At 35.4% G+C, this 23,898-nt stretch overlaps 4 protein-coding genes across 4 annotated transcripts in view; 2 read left to right on the forward strand and 2 right to left on the reverse strand.

The window, feature by feature from the left end:
* The window catches only part of LOC113236039 (pre-mRNA-processing-splicing factor 8), a 33,245-nt gene extending 27,592 nt beyond the window's left edge, over positions 1 to 5,653 (reverse strand). Inside the window, exons 1-3 of the mRNA XM_026471981.1 lie at positions 5,531 to 5,653; positions 5,098 to 5,297; positions 998 to 1,886 (exon numbers count right to left, since the gene is read on the reverse strand). Of these exons, the coding sequence (XP_026327766.1) occupies positions 998 to 1,886; positions 5,098 to 5,284 (1,076 nt within the window). The 5' untranslated portion in view covers positions 5,285 to 5,297; positions 5,531 to 5,653. The remainder of the gene's footprint in view (positions 1 to 997; positions 1,887 to 5,097; positions 5,298 to 5,530) is intronic.
* A 3,839-nt stretch (positions 5,654 to 9,492) lies between these two features.
* On the forward strand, positions 9,493 to 10,090 carry LOC113236013. Its single transcript, XM_026471940.1, has one exon. The coding sequence runs from the start codon at positions 9,615 to 9,617 to the stop codon at positions 10,029 to 10,031; it is 417 nt and encodes a 138-aa protein (XP_026327725.1). The 5' UTR covers positions 9,493 to 9,614; the 3' UTR covers positions 10,032 to 10,090.
* A 507-nt stretch (positions 10,091 to 10,597) lies between these two features.
* On the reverse strand, positions 10,598 to 23,778 carry LOC113235843 (dynein regulatory complex subunit 2). Its single transcript, XM_026471761.1, has 9 exons — positions 23,644 to 23,778; positions 22,247 to 22,360; positions 21,902 to 22,040; positions 21,077 to 21,300; positions 12,877 to 13,074; positions 12,415 to 12,609; positions 11,616 to 11,771; positions 10,941 to 11,176; positions 10,598 to 10,745 (listed from the first exon to the last, which is right to left on the reverse strand). The coding sequence occupies exons 1-9, from the start codon at positions 23,776 to 23,778 to the stop codon at positions 10,613 to 10,615; spliced, it is 1,530 nt and encodes a 509-aa protein (XP_026327546.1). The 3' UTR covers positions 10,598 to 10,612.
* On the forward strand, positions 15,225 to 18,439 carry LOC113235844 (translation initiation factor IF-2). The gene is made up of 5 exons (XM_026471762.1): positions 15,225 to 15,461; positions 15,791 to 16,285; positions 16,579 to 16,794; positions 17,010 to 17,136; positions 18,301 to 18,439. Exons 1-5 carry the CDS (start codon positions 15,354 to 15,356, stop codon positions 18,402 to 18,404), a joined length of 1,050 nt encoding a protein of 349 aa, XP_026327547.1. The 5' UTR covers positions 15,225 to 15,353; the 3' UTR covers positions 18,405 to 18,439.
* Positions 23,779 to 23,898: the final 120 nt, after the last annotated feature.

Raw genomic sequence — 23,898 nt, forward strand, 5'->3', positions numbered from 1 at the left:
TCTGCTGATACGTCTACTAATAAATAAAATTTTACATCATTTTAGGACATGAACTATTGTTTGTGTATTTGATGTTATTGAAGTTGTATTAGCTATTGAATGATTTTGTCATTGAAATATTGGTTTGCTTTATTGGTGTATTTTTATTATTTAAGAGGGAGCAGAGGAAAAATTCCTGATCTTCGATTTGATTTTAGAGGGGTAAATCCACTTTAAAGTTAAAAATGAAATATTGTACGAGTAACTACACGATATATTCAAGCACAGACGTTAATCAGAAACATAAAACAATAAAGTTTCCTCGATAGATAAAAATCACTAAAACACATCTAATTTTCACATTTTTTCGATTTATTCTCGAAATGCTACGGGTTATTAGGACAAAAATTAGATAATTAATTATAATTATGCATGATCGACTGCTGTCGTTACGGATGTTTTTTTAATCCCTTTAGTTTCAGAATTATTCCGCTAAAACGAATTTGGCACTTACGACATTTTTAATGCGCAAAAGACAACATCTCCTGTCGCATGTCACGGGAACTTCAAGCAAATAATTGTAGAATTAGGGTTAGATATTTAAATACGTAATACATTTATTTGAATAAAGTGTAATAAAAATTTTAAGTAGTCGAATACGACTCTATGGATTCAATGATTACGGGTCGACGATAAGCGCGCGAAAATTACTTTTGATCGGTTTGCACTGCGACGTACGGGTAGCGGGCGGCGAATGATAGGTGCGGGTAACGGGGAGTGTGGGTGGAGCCAAAGTCAAAACTTTTTTGGCATGAGGGCTCTTAAATAAAAGTATACATATAGATAATGTTGTTCATCATTAATACAACTCAAGTTGTGACATTACCTTTTAAGAAACTACCTAAAAAGCCCATAAAAAGTGCTGTATAAAACAACATTGAATATTAATGATAGGTTAGTATCAAATAATGAAATGAATGACCAAAAAAGCTAATAAAATATATGAAGGGAAACTTACCAAGACAACTGCACGAAATGAGGTAAGTTGTTGTACAAGTAAGGGAAGGCAATTCTGTATTCTGTTCTGATTGGCTGTCGGATAATAATCTTGTTGATGTCGTTGAACTCATTCCAATCCTCATCTCCAGCAGAGTTGTCTTTTACAAGGGGTTCGAACTTTGGCCCTCCAGGTATTGCCATGTTCAGAGCTTTAGCCGTGAAGAAACTCTTCGAATCAAAAAGGTAGAAATAATTATCATCCACCAAGTCTGTAAGCAGTTGATTCGCTAGACGATAAAGTGTCGCCATCTGCGGCAATGTCAAGTTCCACAGCCGATATGTCGATCCGTTGACATGACGTGTTCCTAATAAAGGTTTGTGATCATAGAACCAATTGGCAACAGCAGCATCTTCCTCAGGATCCATTTCAATTTGTATAGGCTCCAATGGTTCAACGTCTAAAACGTTATCCGCGTAATCTAGAGGAGGTTCCTCATCATCAAAAGGTGGGAATCGCATTCGTTTGAAATGCCGACGATCGCGCTTCTCTCGACGCATCATGATCCACATTGTGCCCCATTGAGCAATGTATACTGGCTCAATCACCCATGGGATTTCATTCACGAACGTAATGGCACCAGTGATGTGATAAAGTACTTTGACATCTCTGATCTGTTCCCAAGGCATAGGCATGTTTTCCAGAAGCTTCATGACCGCATGCGGCATATATTTCAAAGCTCCGAGGTAGACGCGTTTGTCGTGTCGATATTTGCGACTAGTCATGTCGCCATGGTCTCTGATAATCTTTCGGATGTGCTCTGGAGGCATATCTTCTTTTTGTGCGTCGACAAATCCAAATTTGCGTTTCTCGGCAAAACGCTTTGATTGGAGTTGCAGCCATTTTTGGGCTATTAGAAAAAAAAGGAATATAAATAAATTTGGAAGTATTTCTTGTTCATAGTGCTAGTAGTAGCAACCATAAATATATACATACATTCAATGCTACATAAAAAAAAATAGGGCGTTTTATGCATATTCTGCTAAAGATAGCTCTGAAAAAGACACTGTACATTTTTGCTTAATTACGCCCTATTGTGGTATTAACTCTTTAAATACAGAACAATTTAGAATATTCTTAGGATAGATTGTATGTAAAGGGTGTAAAATGGATTTGGACTGGTGAAAGTCGTGGCATGAGCATTTATCAGATTCTTTACTTTTTTGCGTATATTATTTACATTGCGTCAATGTCCAATTGAACAGCATAGGATAGAATTGATAGGAGTTTCTTGAAATTGACTTTTAATATTTATTCAGATAATGAAATTAAAAAATAACTGACCTACACCAATAGCCAAAAAGTCATGATTGGTGTAACAGGCGACATCTAGGCGCCTATATTCAGTCTATATACACGCAAAAACAACAACTAGTGGTGTTGTACTTTGTATTGTTGTGCAATTACAGCATTTTCCAGTTAAATCTACTTATGGAAAAGAATAACCCATTGCAATTCATGATGTACCCCTCAAGAGAAGGTTTCAGCAAAATCTAAAATGTGAAACCGAGAACCTAGAGGGGATCTAAGACAATTACCTCCAGTGTTACCTTCTACAGCCCAAGTTTAGTTTGGAGTTATTAAAGTTTCATGAAAGTATAATTGTATTGATAATCTATCTCATTACAATGCCATTTTTGTCTTTATAACATTCTCGCAAATCGTTTTGCTACTTAAACAGTTATCTTAAACTATGAGATTTATATCGGTACCTCCAATGAACTCTACGCCAACTTCATTTTTAGACCTATTCCGTTTTTATTTTGTTTCTTTTACTTTTTTTTTTTACAAAATTTTGTTACTTTATTTTTTTGTCCACAAAATTCGAGGATCATAATATTAGTGAATAAATATGACTGTATACAAAAATAACCAAAAAATTGATACACAGTTAATTTCTAAACATCAATTATTTGATGTTTTTCAAGAAAATTTCATGTTTTAGTATCAAGAAATCAACTATAATTAAATTTGCCTTAACTAGATAGTTTACTCAATTACTGTTTCTCAATAAAAATTTTAGTCTATAATTTTCATTACACTCTTACCACTCCAAAGCTGGCTTTAATAATAACTACACACAGGCATAGCAAACATTTGAATGGGGATTTGTCCTCAAGCCATTATTGGCAAATTGGGTAAAAGGGTACATCCCTGTGTTAACATCTTGAGAGGTTCAAACCCCATAAAATCCTAACGTGACTATCTATGCTACTGCATGTTCATGATCCGAGGACTATGCTAAACTTCGTTTCAATCCATTTTGAACAAAAAGTAAACAAACAAGTCACTGACCCGACCATAGACGGTTTAGTGCTGGCCAATTGTAACGCCAACTACAAATCGTTTAATTAATTAAATGAATCTATTTGTTCAATTGAGGCATACTAGCGGTTTTCCTTACATAACCTATCTAAGCATATTTAAAAATTCAATTGAAATCCTCCTTCAAATCCTTACACTTAGGGTCGTATTCTAGAACTCTACTCAATGCTCAAGTCAGGATTGCAATTGAAACACAAGCACTGGAAATACGACCCTAATGGCAGGGACTTGAGTATGATTTCGAGCGCTTTGAATCATACTCAAGTCCTGACTTGAGCAATGAGTAGAGTTCTAGAATACGACTCTTAGATACTTGTTCGATTGCGATTGAAATGTTCGATTTAATAATTAATAATAATAACTCACACACTCAACATAGCACTAGGGAAACCCTGTGTTTCGCGGGTGCCATAGACACACACATAGACAACCACAAATTACACCCAAACTCACGAGAGAAATAAATGTAAGTCATACAAATATTTCGCCCGGCCCGGGAATCGAACCTGGGACCTCTGCGTGGCAGTCCGGCATGGTAACCGTTCGGCCACGGAGGCAGTTGATTACTAAACTTTAATCGATTGAACTGAATGTTTTTTTGGAACAGCACTATGCAACCGTAGGCAAGTCATAGAAGTATACATGAATAATAACTTCACTTTTGGACTACCATTTTTCAAATATGATTTTACAATGCTATTCAAATGAATATTGTTGCAAAAAGTAATGATATATCAGGTCGAAATCTTCGAAATACATGTGAAAGTGTTACTTATTCAATTTATTGAGTTGTTTACTTTTTGTTCAAAATGGATTGGAACAGTCTATAATTACATAGCCCTCGTTGTTATTCTGCCATGACCCATCATATAATTGGAACACCACAATCAAAATATATATTTAGGTCATTGACTTACAAATAAATGGACGACGGATCTAATACAAAAACCACGAAAAAAATGTCCCAAGTCAACCTATTCGAAATTTAAATTGTTATGTCATCGCAGTATCGCGCTGTCCGTAGAACAAATGAAGACTAAAGCGGAGTGTCGCGCTCTGTATACGATTTTAGCGACTTACAAGTGCGGACACTTTTTAGCGCGGACCCGACGTCCATATAATTGTAAGTCAATGATTTAGGCAGAAAAAAATAAATATTAAAAAATTTTGACATTAAATAAATTAAATTTGACACAAACAATAATTATACAATCAATTTGAGTAATAATTTAAATTGCGCAATACCAAACATAGAAACATTTTCAAGGACACAAAACAATCTACTTCATAAAGCCAGCGTCCCGAGATTGCCTTTCAAACAGGCACAGAAAACATTTATGTTTAAAAGTTGGTAATGTTTGAGACACTGCCGTTGTTTTTGTGTTGTCACTTTTTAGATTCTCATAGTACCCAGCGGATCTCCGGCTATCCACCTGTACATAGTCACACCAATGTAAGTGTCCTTTTCAACCCTGACATTGGCAGAATCATTGTGCAAATTGATGAAGCCATTATAAAGAAATGGGAATGCTATTTTGTTAGTAATAAATAACAAATCATATACACAACATTACAAAGTCAACATAAAAATGGACGAAACCGAAGTTTGTCAGAAATCTATTGTAACATCATTTTACATAAACATGAATTTGGTCCAAGTTCATGTCTTTACCACACTTTGACTGCTTACATTATTTTAGTGCAGCTGCACTCAGATAAGACAACCTAGCACTTACACTTCTCTTTGATCTTCTCTTCCGGTATGTGGTGTGGTTTGGGTGGCTGCGCGGGCGGCACCGGCGGTGCAGCCGCGGCCGCGGCGGCATGGGCCTGCAACGCCGCCTGTTGCGCTGCCGCGAGCTGTTGCTGGGCCATCATAGTGGCCCAGGGGTTAGGCCCCAGCAAATACGGCGGCAGCGACATCGCTGCCCGCCTTCTACCAAACAAATACAGTCACAGAACCGTTAAATATATGTAAATATATATTAAGTTTGTGGTTGTGCCCTGTAATCAATTTACAGAATCTCAAAACTATATGTTAATCTTCTTTTTGATTAGCTTTGTCCTTTTAAAACCGATTTGTGACAAAAGCAAACAAGCGTGGTAGGCTCGAAAATAACACGCCGATGCGCGATTAATACAAAGATTTAGATGGAAGTTAATACTTACTGTTTTTACTACACTTCTATATGATGTAAGCTACTAACTTACACGAATGAAAAAAAGTAAATTTGTAAATAATGAATAGTAAGTACTGAAACGTAAAATTAAAATGCAGAATTGGCGGCCATATTTGTGTCGTATGTGTATGTATTAGTTAGAGTTGGGTAAAACATACCGATATAACAAAATATCGATATATTTTTCATGAAATTATCAATATAAGTCGTCGATAGTTTTTTATCTCGATATATTATTAAAATGTGACTTTTTTCGAGTATCAATTTTATATAAAATATTTTTTATCGCAGTTAAAGGAAATACTATGTGAATATTTGCATAGTTTGTTAAGCATCACACATCAACACAAAATCTGAAAAAAAATACTAACACTTGATAGTCTTAGCGGAGCCTCCTAGCCCATTTAACATGATGGTTAACTCTTTTTTCTCGTCTCTGTTTTCTTTCTCATCTTGTAGCAAGCGACCACGATTGTACTTTTTACCTGATCTATCTTTTACAAAATTTCGAATTTTGTTTTATATATATTTAATAAACATATTTTGGGAATAAGCTACTACTGACTTTGGAAAAAATATCGGCATGCCGATATATTTATCTCTATAAATATCAATATTATTCGGAAATATCGAAACGACATGTATCGATATAGTTTTTTCCGACTAGAAAGTTCTATTTGTTGAGCATTGGTTACAATGTTGCCAATTCATGTGGAATTCCCCAAATTGCGGGGAATTTCGATTTCATTGTGGATTTATGGGGATTGGTGCTATGTAGGGAAAATGCGGGGATTGTAAATTTTTATAAATCTCTCTGCTGATGCATCACTGGTTTGACGGTTACTGATAAAAACACTATGATGAACGATATCGATTCCTATTTTTTCAACATCGCACATCCCCTGCTTAAATGGAGCTGTTCGGTAGGATCGAGCACTTGATTCTGAATTGGACAACCCGAATTGTACATACAACTCCCGTTTTGGCTGGTTCCCGGTATGAAGAATAATTAAAACAGCTACTGCTAAACAAAACCGAGCAGTTTGTATTTCTATACCACAACATGTTACTCGTCAACTTTAAACATTAAATTTAGGTCTAAATTTCATTTATTCATTAATTATTTTTAACCTTAGCAGAATGTCAGCCAAGCAAAGATACCAAATGCGCAATCCCTTAGAGGATGGAAAAAAATTAGTCTAAGGCGCAATCCACATTATTTAATATAGAAATATGTCAAAAATTTATGCTAAGAAAACTATTTTTTTTTATAAGACTGACTAATGTTTACACTCAATGCTCTTAGCTCATTCAAATATATAGGTAAACGATTTAAATTAATATAATTTTATATTTTACATTCTGCGTGTCATTTACATTCACAGCAAACGTAATAATGGTTATATTTTGAGTTTCTTAATCTTTTGTTACGTTTTTGAGCGATGTATTTGTAATAAATAAGTAAAGAAAATTGAGAACTTGAGACATGGGGAATTTGTGGGGAATATGAACATTGTTCTCTACGAATTTGGGGATTTTAACCGTGATTTTTGGGATTTTCAACAATTGGCATTGGCAACGCTGCTTACATGTGTCAGTTACACCTAAGTGGGGTAATACACGTCCGATTTCGTGTCAGATGGTCGGATCCGACTATCAGATCGGATTCACCGAATACACGTCCGATTCTTACGTCAGACTTTCTCTGAACTGCAGTGTTGCCAATTTACGAGGAATTCCCCAAATACAGTGAAATTCAACTCAACAACTCGTTTGGGGATTTTGTTTGGATTACGCAATGTAGGTAAAATGCCCCGCATTCTAGAATTTTATCATATTTTTGTTACATTGATGGTCACTGATAAAAACACTATTTATTTGTTTGTTTACGAACGATATTGATATTTTTTCAACATTTATGTAGAATTATTAGCAAACCGCTTATATGTATAAAATTATCCCGAATGATTAGAATCACTTTGTATTGAATTATAAAATTACTACTATTATCAGTCACCTACAAGAGCCTGTCTCTTAAATAGTATGATGATGATCAGTCGGTGCGCGTTGAGCGCGCGACCCTTCTTCGTTTTGAGCGGTCCCCGGTATGAAAAAAGAATACAGCTGTTGCCGAACAAAGCCGAGCATTAGGTATTTTAAAGGACTATCCACACACATCAGGGTCGTGCCCGGGACGTGGACGAAGCGTGCTAGTTTGTATGAACTGCGGGCCTGTCCCGGCGCCGGCCCGGACATGGACATGTGTGAACGGGTTCATACAAAACAAACTTTGAACTTTTTTTTTTGAGCCCCTGACGGAGCACGGCCTGTCCACGTCCCGGACACGCCCCGGATGTGTATGGATAGACCTTAATACCACAACTTGCCACTCGTCAAGCTTAATTAGTAAGTTTTAAACTTAATTCAACTTGTTGAGTTTAATTCTAATTATAGCATAACGTATATGTAATAGATGGGTACATTTTAACTTTCTTAATTATTTGATGTATTTTTATGCGTAACAATAATAATATAATAAATACTGAGAATGAATGAATATTATTACATGTGGGAAATATGACCTTTGCTATCCCCATTTTTGGGGATTTTGAATAATTTGCATTGGCTACGCTGGAAATCGGAGGGAAGAATCGGACGTGTATTTCGTCTCCCCGCAAAAGTATACAAAGCGCGCCTTCAGACAATCGGATCGGTAATAAAATCGGACGCTATTTCCGACTCGGACGCCACGTCACGTCCGATCCGATAATAAAGTATTGAGTGTTCATACAATTATACGGTACAAGCGCTCTCCGGTAGTCGGATTCGACTATCGGATCCGACTATCGGATGGAAAAAACGGACGTGTATTGTCGCACTAAATCGAAACATATTTACTGAAGAAAAAAAGAAACTAATGACTAGGCAGTATAGTCTCTGACCTTCGCCCGTTCCAAACGGAACGAAGGAAAAAAAACTGACATGAACTCTGCTGAATTCAAATTTAATGACGTACGTTACGTACAGTGTTGCCGTTCTAGCACCTTTGTCGCTAGATCTAGGGGATTTTATGCATGTTTAGCGGGTAAAAGTTTGTTTTTAGGGAGAAAAAATATTTTGCTACTTCTAGCGTTTTTTTGACCGCTAAGCTCTTTTCAAAAATAAACATTATAACCTGTCAATCAAACACGGTAAATTAGTAATATTCGGCCAATTTTCTAGTTCTAACGCTGGTAACACTAACGCAGAATCGGACTGAACAGTAATTCCCTATAATAAACAAACTCTTAACATCCATTCGTTCGTTTGATGAAATTTTTTCCCTCACAGAATGATGAGATGAATATAATAATTTCTTGTTTGTTGTGTTCAAAACTAAATTAATATAAATGCTTTTTGGTTCATATTATCGTAATTATTTGCAATTTTATGTTGTAAGTCACTGACTGTTTGTGAATCAAATTCGATTTTCAAATAAGCATGGAAGTACATAAAAAAAAAAGTATACGAAAAAGTTCAAACATTGGTTGAAACTTGAAACCAGTACCATTACCATTTTGTAGTTATTGCCACTGCGAATTGTACTCAAAAAGTAATGACTTGAAAAAGCATTTAGAAACAAAAAAAACACAAAAAATTAAAAAAAAAACAAAAAAGAACTAATTTTTCAGAATAGACAATTGTTATTTTCTACAGCGACTGTAAATGTATACAACTTTTGTGCAAGAGCGGAGTGTGCGTTAGCATTGTATATCGCTGAACATAGCTCAATTCGTCATATTGACCACTTGACTGATGTGTGTAAAAAATGTTTTAAAGACTCAAAATCTACGCAACTGTAGTCTAGAGACATCTAGCGGATTTTAGGAAATTATTTTTACCCAAATCTAGCGGAAAATTTCTAACCATCTAGGGATTTTCACTTATGTACAACGGCAACACTGCGTACCTATTATTTTAGTTCATTAATCTGTGTTGAAAAAGTGTTTGGACTTCGTGTGTTTGGTATTTTGGTTCTGTTCATTTGGCGTTTCTGAGTTTTCGGAATTTTAAAGCTAAACGCTCCTCTTAAAATGGGAGATTACGACGATTTTGAAGACAACCAATACCCCGACAACGACGAGTTTGTGCCGTATGTAACCGGCAGTCACCTTACTCAAAGAAATGGCGCGAAAGTGGTAATGTGGGGTAAAGTCACAAAAGTTTCTGCAGGTGATGGCTTCGTTGTGAAGACCGTGGATGATCATGAGGTACAGATAAGGTTAAAAAGGCCGTTAAATGAGCCTCTAGAAGGTTGGTACGAGCTATATGGGGTTTCACAAGGGAAAAGTGTGCTCTGTGACGAGTATGTACCATTGTCTGAAGAGATGACGAAGAACATTGATTTGGAAGGTCATAAGGGCTTGGCGCGACTGTTAGCAGCCTTGGATGACCCTTGGAATCTTGGTGACGAGGCAACTGGAATAGCTGGTGTGGCACCGATGGAGTGAGCGTAGGGTCTTACACAAAAAGTTGTATATTTGTAATTTATTTTAAGTGATAGCAAATACAAGCTTTATATTTTACTAATAAACGAGTTTTAATCATGATTATCATATATTATGCAATATTCGTTGTAAAAACCTCTTCATAACAATTATTCAGGTATAATTAGAATACTAATTACATTTTTGAAAATTACTCACGCTTATATTTTAAATTGACAAAGATTTTAAGTTTGGCATGCTTAAAATTATAAATTACAAAAACCTTATAATATAGACACAATGTTTAGTAATACTATTAAAAAAAAATTGAAATAGACCAAATTTAAACATAAGATTGGTCTCCATAGCATAGAAGCAATATTGCACTGCATGCATAATAATTGACTACATTCATTTATGACCAAGATAGCATCGGTATTTATACAGCCAGATAACTATGGTGGATCTCTGAAACTTCTTGTCCTCAATTCTTGGGTGAGTACCCTTCGCAATTATCAATAACTTCATTCACTTATGCAATTATTATGTAAATCTTCATAAAAATAAAGCTCCCTTATTGTCAAGTTTTTAAAATATACAAAAGATTACATCCTGCAATGTACCCTAGGGTACGACCGTATTTCTAGTTCCTTGTTCTTTAGAGCCAATGTTTTCATTCTCTTCTCATGCATCACTGCATTGCTAAGAACACCTTCGATACAAGTAACAGGACGGTTTCTGTAATGAAAAATAATAAGCACTTAACATACTAAACATGTATCATATTATTCTACTTTACTTTAAGATTTAATACTGTCTTCAAGTGTAATTGACGATGAAATGCAAGTTCTTATTATGAAATATTTGTAAGAAAAATAGAAAAAGAAATCTAATATTCTACAATACCGTCCAGAACTGAACACTGGTACATACAATACTTTTCCTGCAGTGTCAATTTTTTGCATCCCCGATTGTAATTTGACACTTAATGGTCTGTCTTTTCCTCCCCTCAGAGCCATCTCCGTTAAATATTGTTTGATATAATGCTTCAGTTGGACATTCTCTTTAGCCAACTTTGCCTTTTCAGCTTTCAAACACATGGTTTGTACTGTAACGTGGTTTGATTTCAGTAGAAACTTGTCCAGTTTTCGGTATTCTTTGTATTCTTCCTGTGAATAATTAAAAAAAAGATATTCAATATTTCTCACAAAAGGCGTTACGGCAAAAAAATAGTTAAAAACCAAAAGCAAGAATTTTTCTATGTTTCATCTTTGTAATGTTAGTAATAATAATTATTTTTAATGTATAAAATAATAATCAGTAATAATTATAACAAAGAAGTGTAACAATTTCACAAAAAATAATTGAATATCATGGTGAAGAATTACAAAAGATGGCATTTTTTTTAAATTTTTTGTAATACTAAGTGACGGGACGAACAAGTCATGTGTCTGGTGGTAAGCGACACCCCTATCCATAACAGTTGCAGTGCCACTCAGAGTTTTAAATCTCAAAGATCTTATGGGCACTGCACTTCGTCCATCACCATGAGACATAAGTTGACAAGTGCCTGTAATTTCACCAGCACAATAATATAAGTTATCTTACCGCCATAGCTTCGTCGAGATTTTCGAATTCCAGCTCTGAGGTGTTTGATGATACTGCTTCCCTTAACACAGCAATATCTTCCTTAGTCTCGTATTTACGACAAATCTCAGCCAGTTGCATTATTTTATTTATTTTATTTTTGTAAGCCTCGAGATGCTGAAAAACGTACAGTTCACGTTTTTACAAGGCATTTGTTAGATTCGCAGTTTGTGAGGTATCCACGTATATACTTATATAAAAGTGACACTAATAACGATCATTCGCGATGCCATTAGAAATCGCACAGCAGTGATTCATGAACGGACAGTCAGGCCTGTTGGAGATAATTTTTAGGATACTGTTGGTGCTGCCTCTCTTGCTACCTTGCGCACATTTCTCACATTCCTCGCACATAGCGACGGGCAGTTTACTAAACTAAAGATATTCATTATGCATACACAGTCTACGAGGCAGCCGACTTGCGTGCTGCTGATCGTCCATCGGTGGATCGACGCCCACCCGTTCATAAATACGTTGAAGAGCCTGCCTCACTCCAACGTATTTCTATATGATTTCGATTATGACCCTGTACACCGAACATTGTTTATGTACCCCAAATAGGTACCAGTATTTTAGGAAGTTAATAATTTTAGATGGGACACGTGCGTCCATTAATTTCTTCCATAATATGTCGTAGAAGACCCTCGACAGGTCGAGAAAACATGAAAATACCTCAGTTTGTCGCTCAGTGTAGTAATTCACTGTATCCTTTTTTCTTTGTTAGGTTTCCGTATCAAAAAACACAATGCTAAGAAGGTACCTGTATAGTATCTTGACTAACATTCACCATGAGTTCTAGTTTCTCTGCAGCTCTGTTCTTCGCAGTTTTGTCATCTTTCTTCATCTGACTGTATCGTTTCGTTAGTTGTTCCTTGTGATTGTTCATTCGTTGAAGTTTGTATGCTATTGAGCTAGTCGTGTTCATCCATTCTTTTTGAAGATTTAGGAGTACATCCTGTTAATGACACGGCATAAGCTTACATGAAAGTGTATTCTAGATATATCATATACATATATATTGGTATTTTACTACCGTGAGAACCAGTAGTAATTCGAATGGTTTGGTTTTCGATTTACCTCGGTAATCACGTTTTAATCTGTACCTACGCCGCTTACGATAACAACGGTCTAAAAACCAAAGTATCAAGCTTGGTGTGCTCTGTACAGATTCAGAGTGTGGGTAGCCATATACAGTTCATCTTTTATGTACCTCAATACTTACAGTTGCCTGTTGGATTTGAAGCTCATTTCTAGCGATATCTTTCCGATAGAAGTCGTCTTTTTCCCTCAACGAATTGTAATGGCCCATAATGGGATTATGTTGCTCAGAATACGAGTTGTACACTTCACGAAGTTGAGCCCAAATGTTTTCGATCTCAAGACGCTTGGGTTTGCAGAGAGCGCGCATTTGTTCTTCGTGCTAATAACAAAGGAATGACATTTTCTCAAATACGTAAACAATCATAATGAAAAGTAATAGAATGAAGACAACTTTCTTGACTTTCTAGGGTCTTTGGTTTTATCCATTATATAAGGGGCTGAAAAGTTGTAAGGTTTTTCAAGAAAAGGATACGCGATCGGACTTGCTCAGTGTAACTGCAATCACAGGAATTATTCTTTAGTACCTTATACGCTTGGTTTAGTACTCATAAATGTCAGAAGTGAAGATGTTAAAGATTTTCTATTCCTTCGTAGTTATCCTTAAAATCACAGAACAACTTAAAATACTTGGTAATGATGTGCGATTAGAGGAGAAGTCTATATGTATAAAATTTCTAAAACTTTATAAAGTAGGCGTCTTTTGTGTATTTTGGTATGTATTCTTAATTATTTGGGCTACGCGGTGTACAATAAATTGTTAAATAAATAAATAATGACTTCACGATCACTCAGCAAAAATATATTTTAATAATCGTTATTCGGAAAACTATTGAAAGCAAATATGACAAATACTTCATAAGCATCATAACAGCTAAATCAGGAATTACTTGGTGCAATTTATGATTGGTTATAGCCGCGTTTCCTGCAATTAGCCCTGGTTGTTCTTTATGTCCTGATGATGCTTGACAGGCGTAACGTGTGACAGATCAGATGTATGATGTGCCCTCATTGTGTTGCGGATTATTGGCATTGATCATGAATTGAACATTCGGTAAATTGTAGTGCAAATTCCAGATGACTACTGTTCGTGAATAAGGCCTCAAAGTAAAAAAAATGATACTCGAATTATACCCTGTTAAAAAACCATTAAACATTACAAACACAAATGCTGCAGATTACTACAAAAAGATTTTTTTTCAGGATGATCTCAATACGCTTTCAAGTTGGTGCAAAAGAAACAGGATGGCTTTAAACATTAAGAAATGCAATCACGTTAAATTTACTAGAAACAAAAACATTATACCTAATAAATATAACTTAATGGTAGAAACTCTTGAAGTATTGGATGGTGTACGTGATCTAGGAGTTTACTTTGATAAAAAGATTAAGTTTGACATACATATCGACAATATTGTTGCAAAGGCTTCAAGAATGCTCGGATTTGTATTAAGAGATAATGAACTATTCTTTGGTTAGGAGGCACTTGGAGTATTGCAGCGTGGTCTGGTCACCGTGCTACAATGTTCATAGCATAAGAATTGAGAAACTACAGAAAGTATTCATGTATCACTTAGCGTACAGCTGCAATATAGCCAAGAAAGTCAACTCATACACAGATCGTTTAAACCATTTTGGATTTACTACACTTGAAACAAGATGCAATATGCACGACTTAGTTTTTTTTGAAGAAATTAGTCACTGGCATTTTTAAATAATTCAGATTGTAAAGTTCAGTTCACAGGGAAATCATAATAGGAAGTTGTTTTGCATTCCAAAACATCGTACTAATCTCTGATTGCACTGTCCCCTCACTCAGATGTATACACTTTATATGCAATATTACAATTCAGCGGATTTGGCAACTATGTCTGTGAACTTACTTAAAAGACTTGTATTGCACTAATAGTTATAAATTCTCTTTTCTCTCCTAATAAGTATTTTTTTATCGAATGTTAACATTACGTAAAAAAAATAAACAGATTATTGTGTATGCAGTGTTCTCCTCTAAGTAATGGGGCAATTGTATTTATGTTATTGTAATGTATATTGTATTCATTGTTGGAGAACCAAATAAATAAAAACGATCTCTAAGAACCATTATCATCTACAGCTGAGCAAAGAAGAACTGTAGTTGGGCTAATTGACTATGCGGCATGGAGATGTCAAAAAAACAAAATAGTACAGATTAACACCGTTCTGCTGTGCTCCGCTTGGCAGATAATGAGCCTAACATGTATAATTCTTTATAGATAAACAAGTGCTGTGTCATATGCAGCTGTCTGGTTATTTCACGTCATGGCTAGACTTATGAATCGTGCAAATAAAATTAAATGAGGAAATGAGCCACGTCTGTGTCCTTTTTCATCATAAACTTTCAAAATTGCATTCAAATTGAATTTAGTTATGATATAAGTAAGCAGCTACACTACTTTTCAGCTTTATGTAAACAGCAAATCTGTCGTAGCCACTAACGTCGCACTCGCATTCAGTAAATCAGCAACGAACCTACCTGACCAGAACCAACTAGAATCGTTGTTTAGTTATGACTGTAGTTTGAGTTGAACCTGAACGCTAGAGTAGTGGAGCGTGCACCATTATATGAGCCGACTAACCACCAGCGGCCTCATTGTCATGGCTAACGCGAAAGAGAAAATGTGGTCAAAATATAGTGTTCTGATATTTTTGAGTTTAATTTGGAACAGTTGTGTAAGTATGCTTTTTCGTAATGGAAATATGTTGGAGTTTCTTCCGTGTGGTATAAGCAAAACCGAATCTTTCTTAAAATATCGTAGAAAGCTACTAAGGTATAAAACTAAGAGATGAGCCGAAGCCAACTTCTCTCTGGGTAGATGTTCCGCGATCGCCAATCTACGTGCCATTTTGAGGTGGCCTGTGTCCAGCAGTAAGTACTTACGAGTGTATCTAGTACGTCCGGCTCATGTTAGTATAGTTTTAAAAATTAATTGTTAGTAAACAAATTGTATCCAGCGATTTATTAAGCATTAAAAGAATTATTTATTTTATTATTGGTATAGGCCCTGCACTGTCGATCAGATGGAGGTCCTAAAGAAAATGAACTTCGAGCCATCTATAAAAGTTGCCTCAAAAGACAGGAAGGCAAAAATGTGACCAATAATCGAGGATATGACGATGATAGGAGGGACACTAAAAACCGTCAAAAGTCACCTTGGGATAGAGACGTTAAATTTGGCAGTAATGATAGAAATGAGGAGGGTTACGGATGGGACAGAAACCGTGACGACAGAAGATTTGACGATAGAATGGACCGAAATGACAGAATGGGTAATAGGGGCGACAGAAGCAACTATGACAGGATGAATAATGGATATGACAGAAGCAATTATGATGATAGGATAAGTAACAGAAATGATAGGATAAATAATTATGACCAAAGAATAGATAGGATGGGAAGAGATGGGATGGGTTACGGTGATAGAATGGGACAAACAGATGGATATGGAAGAAGTCAAGTATCAGCTAAAGACGCTTTCCAGCAAAATGATGAATTTGTAAGTATCAAATATGATGACATATTAACAGCTTTCAATAATAAGTACTAAGTTCTTAATTTTGGTCCGAATGTTAATACAGTGTTAATCAATTTTATTAATTTTTATGGACAACTCACGCTTGACCAATAAATTCACTATGCACAAATTACATGATATTTCCCTGTATCTCTTAGCATTTCCGATTTCCCTATACTGTCCCAGTTAAAAATAACACATTGTATAAGTACAGGTTACGTAAGCTGACGTATAGCAGTCGTCATAAGTAGGTACCGAGATTGTTTGCTTTCTAGGACCCGTATCGATCTTCAACGACGTCACCACGGCGCTACAAACGGTCCAAGTCCATGAACTCGGGACAACGTAGTCAATATAACCCAAATCCGGCTCCCAAGAGGCCTTATGACGACTCCTATAGGAGCGACGAAAAAAACTCGACTGACAATACTAGTAAGAAAGTGGATGCTAAAGCCTGCGCTTTGCATTGTTTTTTGGAAAATTTGGAAATGGTAAGTGACATGAACTCCTTATTTAAACCATAAAAGGTGCCATATTTTATTATCCTACAAATTCGTTTTTGAAATATCATTTGCAGCTAGAATTATTTGAAAGTAAAATTTTTTCTCCTAAATTTAGGCAATTTACATACTTTCAGAAAGTCGCAGTATTCATCACCTATTTTGATTAAATAGGTACATTTACTCATTTGTTACTGTATTATTAGACAGGAGATAATGGAATGCCAGACCGTTATTTAGTAACGCACGCCATCACCAAAGACGTGAAAAATGAGGACTTGAGGGATTTTCTTCAAGAGTCAATTGAAGAATGCTTCCAAATACTGGATAATGGTGTGTATGCCATAGTGATAGGTACTCCTTTCTAAAAACTGCCAATTTCTATTGGAGTCACTTTTGCGGAATTGGAAAGGAGAAATTTTCTTATCCTACTGACAATGAGAACATTAAAATCCAATATTAGCACCACTTCGATGTATAGTTCACTTAACTGTCTCCGTGGCCGAACGGTTACCATGCCGAGCTGCCACGCTTCTGCGTGTCCCAGGGTCCCAGGTTCGATTCCCGGACTGGGAGAAATGTTTGTATAACCAACATTTATTTTTCTCGTGAGTTTGAGTGTAATTTGTGGTTGTCTATGTGAGTGTCCATGGCAACCGCGACACAGGGTTTCTCTAGTGCGGGGCTATGTTGAGTGTGTGCATCATTATTATTATTTATTATAGCAGTGGCGAAGAGTGCATATTTTTAAAAGAGAGAAGAAGGGAAGAGGGCTACAGATGCTGGTTCGAGTCCAGTTAAAGTTCGTCTTTTTTGAAGACGGAGTAAAATGACATTTGCAAGGTTACCAGTTTTCATAAAATTTTAAATAGTCGTGTGGTGCTGTAGATAGTTTTATCGAAAGATTGTGAAAAGAGGTAAAATTTTAGGAAATCACAGTATTTTTCCGGATTTAAATCGCGTATATTTGTTTCTTCAAAGAAACCAAAACAAATATACGCGATTTAAATCCGGAAAAATAGTTTCATTTCCTTTGTGTAACAATCGCGAAAATCTAAGAACTCGATAGGTAAAATTTTGCCAAAAATACCTAAATTGTGAAAGTTATGACGACTTTCTAATGATTACTAATTGCGTTATGGCCTCTATTGTTCTTATTTTGACAGTTGACATTTCATTAAGAACAGGCAGATTTCATTATCTATATTGAATTAAAATAAAAATATTTAAAATATGTCTACTCTTTATGTACTTTTAATAGACATAGTTCTAAATGCAGTGTATGGACTTACAAATATTGATATTTCAAATGAACCTGTGTTCAGCAGTTGGATGAATAATGGGCCGATGATGATTCAAATGAAACAAGTTCGAGTATTTATTTCATAAGCGTAAACAACGTTCAGTCGATAGTCGATATAATATTTGTCGACTGCAATCACTAGCTGCTTGCAAATTGCCTAAAGCTATTCAAGATACTTAACATTTTATTTTCAGAAAATAAAGAAGACAAGTGCGAGTTTTCAAAGAATCTGCTCATGTGTTTGTCTGAAAAAGGCCGAGCGAATTGTGATGATTGGAAAGATGACATTCAGTTTTAAATTTAAGTTTGGGTATAGGTCAATTAACAAGAGTTGATGTGGTCAATATTCGTGTGGGTTTGTGTGTGTTGGTATAATCGTACATTAGCAGCAAATTGCCAATGAATTGAGCAATTCATTGGCACAATATCCAACCTGGTAAAATGCAAACGCCTGCACGCAGTGTCTTTTTCATACATATCACATCAACTTCCGTTAATTTAACTATAAATGTCATCTATAAAAATAAATATTTACTTAAATTATTGTAAATCTAATATTAAATATAACTAATCTTAAATTGTACTTGTAATATATTTAGATAATATGTTTTTCAAGACAAACGTTTCGTGTGCCTATATACATACTTTAATCGTGTTAATAAAAAAGTAATAAACAAAAAAGGGGTTATTTTATTTTATTTACTTCTATCAATCTGTTCGGGCTGTCCTTTTTTCGGCGAAATTATTAAAAGATGGCAGCAAGCTAATTAATAGAGTAACTGTGTTACATCTGCATGTAAATTTATGTACTACACGTTGTTATGATTTTGAACTATTAATATTACAGAATCTACGACGATGTTAATGCATAAGTTGACCATTGGATTTTTTTATTCTTAATTATTTGAGCGCGATATAGTGAAATCGTCATGACGTCATTATAATTGTTAAGTAAAAATTTATTTAGGTTATCTCACGTACAGTTAGAGCTCTCGTGCCAAAAAAGTTTTGACGTTGGCTCGGCCCAAATTTGTGAAACGAATATATGCCTGAAGTTCGCGTGACATGCGACAGGAGATGTTGAATTTTGCGCATTAAAAGTACCAAATTCGTTTTAGCGGAATAACTCTAAAACTAAAGGGATTAAAAAAATCCGTAGTGACAGTTGTCGATCATGCATAAATATAATTAATTATCTAATTTTTGTCTTAATAACCTGTAGCATTTGGAGGATAAATCGAAAAAATGTGAAAATTAGAGGTCATTTCGTGATTTTTATCTATCGAGGAAACTTTATTGTTTTATGTTTCTTATTAATGTCTATGCTTGAATATATCGTGTAGTTACTCATACAATATTTTATTTTTAACTTTAAAGTGGATATACCCCTCTAAAATCAAATCGAAGATTAGGAATTTTTCCTCTGCTCCCTCTTAATGGCGTGTTTACACAGGATCGACTGCGGCAGACTACTTCGCTTTGCCGAAGGAGGCGCAGTCAACGCGCTGTTTACATCCCGTCGATTGCCGTTATAAATACAAGTTTAGGCATGAAGACACAACAAATCGTTTCAAACGTCCAACAAACTGTGCTGCCTTCCACTAACAAAACGCGGCTAAGTGACAAATGGTCAAATATCCGTTTTAAATAGCAAAGGATAGAGCTCAAAATTCTCTTTTAAATTCTCTTTCTCTTTTAGTTAACGGACGGCAGTGTGATAAATGACACGCCTGTCTATGGCAGTTGCAGTGCCACTCAAGACCTTTCAATCGCTAAGATCTGAGGGACACTGCCACTGCGCCCGTCACTCTGAGACATAAGTTGATAAATATGTTGTTAGTTGTTATTTTTAATTTAATGTTTTCTTAAAAATTTTCAGACTTTCTAATTACCGCAGCCATGTAAAATAACAATTTCTAATTACCGATGCTATAAAATATGTGCGTCTTAATAACTCGAAAACTTTGTTTATTCTAAGGCCATTTAGAGATACTAATAGTTTAGCTTAAGGTTGTTCATATTTCAATGTTATTGGGTATAAGCGAAAAAAAATGACTACGGTAATTAGGCTGAGAACACCGAATTGTGAAAATGGCTGATATAATGTGCCTGTAATTTCACCAACACCTTTATCCTTCAAAACCGAAACGCAGTAATGCTGACATTACTGGCGGAAATAGGTAAGGTGACATTTCCTGGACTAACTCTATCACAAAGAGCTCTACTGCTGCTGAGAGGTTGTGTTAGGTTGATGCCTTCGGCGGGATAGTGAATGCATCCTGTCGACCTAGTGTAAATGTGCCATTAAAGATTGCGTCAAAAACAATACATATGAATAACATTATTTGAATTTTGAAACTACTCGTATAATAGACTAGCGTAAAAATATGCTCCCATAGAGACGATATGCTATCTATAAAGTACCTACTTACATAATACAACGGACACGGTTAAATGCCTGATAAAATTACTGATCACGTACGTTTTTCTATGACAGAGCAGTTTTTAAAGTATACTGACATACTAAGTATAACAGAACTGTTACTTCACTACGTTAATTTACTGCGCCTAGCGATACCGACGACGTTGTTATACGTAACACGGCTTCATTACTTCACAAAGTCTGGATATTCTGGGGTATATACGGTGAAAACCAATGCTACCCTGAGTGTCGAGCAGTTGGGGTCCCGCCACAATGTGAATTTTAATTCATTTGTGGTGAGAGTACTAATTCAACATCTGTCGATCTTCATGAAGGGTGAGTTATGGCCGAAGGGTGTCATATACCGACGTTTCCGAGGGCGGCTACCGGACACCCACGTTGCGTCACACGTCTCAGAAAATACGTGTAAATAATAATTAGTCATTAGTGTTTATTATATTATTATGTATGTTCGTCTATAAGGTATGTATATTTATGGGTCTTGTAACCTGAATAAAATAAATGTATAAACAAAAAAATTAACTCACCTCCAACCGACCATCATTAATTTCTGTAGCATACTGGTATTCGGATTCCTTTTTATATTTCTCGAAATTTCGATTCTGTATGTAAATTATCAACTTCAGTTTGAATTCTGCTTTTTCTTGACTGTCAGAAATGTCTTGTTCTTCTTTTTCTCCAGTTTCAAGAAGGCTGTTCTTTTGTTGATCGTAATTTGATTGTAGTTTGTCGAGGCGTTGGTAGCCGACATCTAAAAGAAATTTGTACCGTTGAATTATACTATAATGTAAACAGATAAGTTTGATTATAAGAATTAAACAATAAACACGCTAGTACATAGATATTGTTGCAATAAACTTATTTCTTTTTGCTGGTAACATATGTCGATGCAAAAATCTGTATCTACCAACAACTCCAATAATTGAATCGTTTATTATTGGACTTAACAACTATAAAAACCGTAACAATAGTCTGATAGAGGAAATTATGATTTCTACAGTATGTACCGTTTTTTTAATATTAATGTGATGTTTGTACACAATCCCACTCTCTGGTAGGTACATGTGCCCGCGGTGCTTTTTTCCTATCGTATCTCTTTTTTTATCGAAATTAATTTTGAAACGATTTTTATGAGATCGATTCAAGACCATACGATCCGATCTGTGGATCGATTGAGAGATATATGAGCCATTCCTAGGTGGCAGGCACTGGTATGCAATGAAATCCACCGGTTACGGGGCGGATATGGAGTCCCCTTGAATGCAAACGAAAGGGAACGAAGGTGCGCTGGCGGATGATCCTCATCGATGCTCTTCGAAGGTATTTATTTATTAAAATATATGTTTTCTTACTTAGAAAATAACTCAGAGTCTCTGTGTGAGCTTGGAATGCGCGGCGATGTTGTTCATCAGCGTCCTCGATTGCTTTGGTCAGTGAGGAAATTTGTCGATCCTTGCGTTCTACCATGAAGTTGAAATTGTCAATCATTCCCTGCATACATAACATGAAACATTACATTTTCTTTTAATTTAGAAGTCCAGTTGGAAACAATTATTTTACCAAACAAAAATAACTGACGTCTCGATACGTGGATGTTGCGAACTGCAATAGGTTTTACTTATTTTTAATAGAAATCAAAAGACATTTTCGGTTACATGAATTTTCACATAATTTTCTCTATATTATTAAGAACTTACCATGATATCTTGTTCCATCTGCTTGCATTTGATCCGTCGTAGAATGTACCGCCATCCTTGGTTTATTTTTGAAGTGTTTATACGACTGAATGCTTCTTCCTTATCAAGTTTATTCTGAAATAAGACAAGTACTAGGTAGATACCTAGATAGATATACTAAGCATTGTTCAATTAAACAAGATGATTTTTAAAATGCTAACAACCTCCCACGACTATTATTATTAACATCATAAACAACATTTGTTTCATGAGTTTTAATAATTCATCAAATTTTACTTTCATGTGAAAACTTAAAAAATTAAACAGATAGATAAACGGTGATAGCTTTGTGTGTGATAAAAAAAGAAAGAGCTAGCGTAAATACCGCTTTGAATTAACTTATTAGCAAATGCAGATCTAAGGCTGGTTTGAGAGCACGGGGCACCGCGGAGCGGAGTAACACGTGTGGCCTTCGAATATCGTTTTATAGTGACGCGATTGCTCCGTACAGAACACTTCGCACAAGTCACCCATGAATATCTTCCGTGAACATCCGCACTAAAATAAATACTCGATTCAGAGCACTGCGGATTCTACGCATGCGGATGGCTCTCAGTCGGAGAGTCCGCACGGACCGTCCGTACACAGCTATGAAATCAGCATTAAATGTGTCAGATAAACAATGAAAATTTTATGGAGTAGCACATCAGTGGTTTGTCTTATTTCTCAGTAACCGATCGCAATATGTTCAATAGAGTATTCGGAAAAAGAATCACATGTAATTAGAATTAACTGTTAGGTCAAAGATGCAGCAAGTGAGGGATTCCATAGGTAGATGTTCTTGGCAGTACTGTTTTGTTAATCTACATAAACGACCTACCTAAAGTCATAAATGAAACCTGTGTTATTGTCGCGGACGATTTTACCCTCCTATTTTCATGTAACATTAACACCAATCTAAACGAAAAAATCCTAAACATTATAAATACGATTGTAGCGTGGCTAAAAGACCATAATTTAGAATTAAATTTTAATAAAACCAAGATCATGCAATTTAGACCGAGACAAAAAACTCATTTAAATATATATACTTAAAATATAAACAAATAAAATTAGAATGCGTGCCCCACTTTTGCTGTTAGGTATAAACATTGATACCAACATCGATTGGAAATCACATATCTAAAAAATTAAAACAAAATTTTCGCAATTTACATATTATATTACATATATATTACGCCTTGCGTGAATTTCAAAAAGATCAAACTTATGTTTGATTGCCGTCCCTGCTGTTTTTATAAACAGCAGTGTAATATGCACGGAAAAGTAAACTTTTTTTTTTAACTTGTACTATTACCTTCTAATTGCGATATCAAGTCAATCACCTTGTTGTATATTTGGGAGAAATAAGTCTATACCTTTATAAATCTAGCGATAAGCTCTCGTTTCCTTCTTCTAGCCTCTTCTTCGACATCAGCTCGATGTTGCAGGTACCTCGCTCGTTCTTCGTCTGACATACGAGCCAACTTGTTTACTTTAGGCTTCTTCGGCATTTTGGGTGAAGTTTAATCACTTTTTTCTTAGTGTGACAAAGATCTAAAAAAAATCAAATGTAAGAAAAATTAAACAAAATGGAGTGTGATCATAGAAATGACTTCTCCTTTATTCAATTT

Source organism: Hyposmocoma kahamanoa, unplaced genomic scaffold, assembly GCF_003589595.1.
Source record: "Hyposmocoma kahamanoa isolate Upper Pololo Valley unplaced genomic scaffold, ASM358959v1 88, whole genome shotgun sequence".
Lineage (NCBI taxonomy): Eukaryota > Metazoa > Arthropoda > Insecta > Lepidoptera > Cosmopterigidae > Hyposmocoma > Hyposmocoma kahamanoa.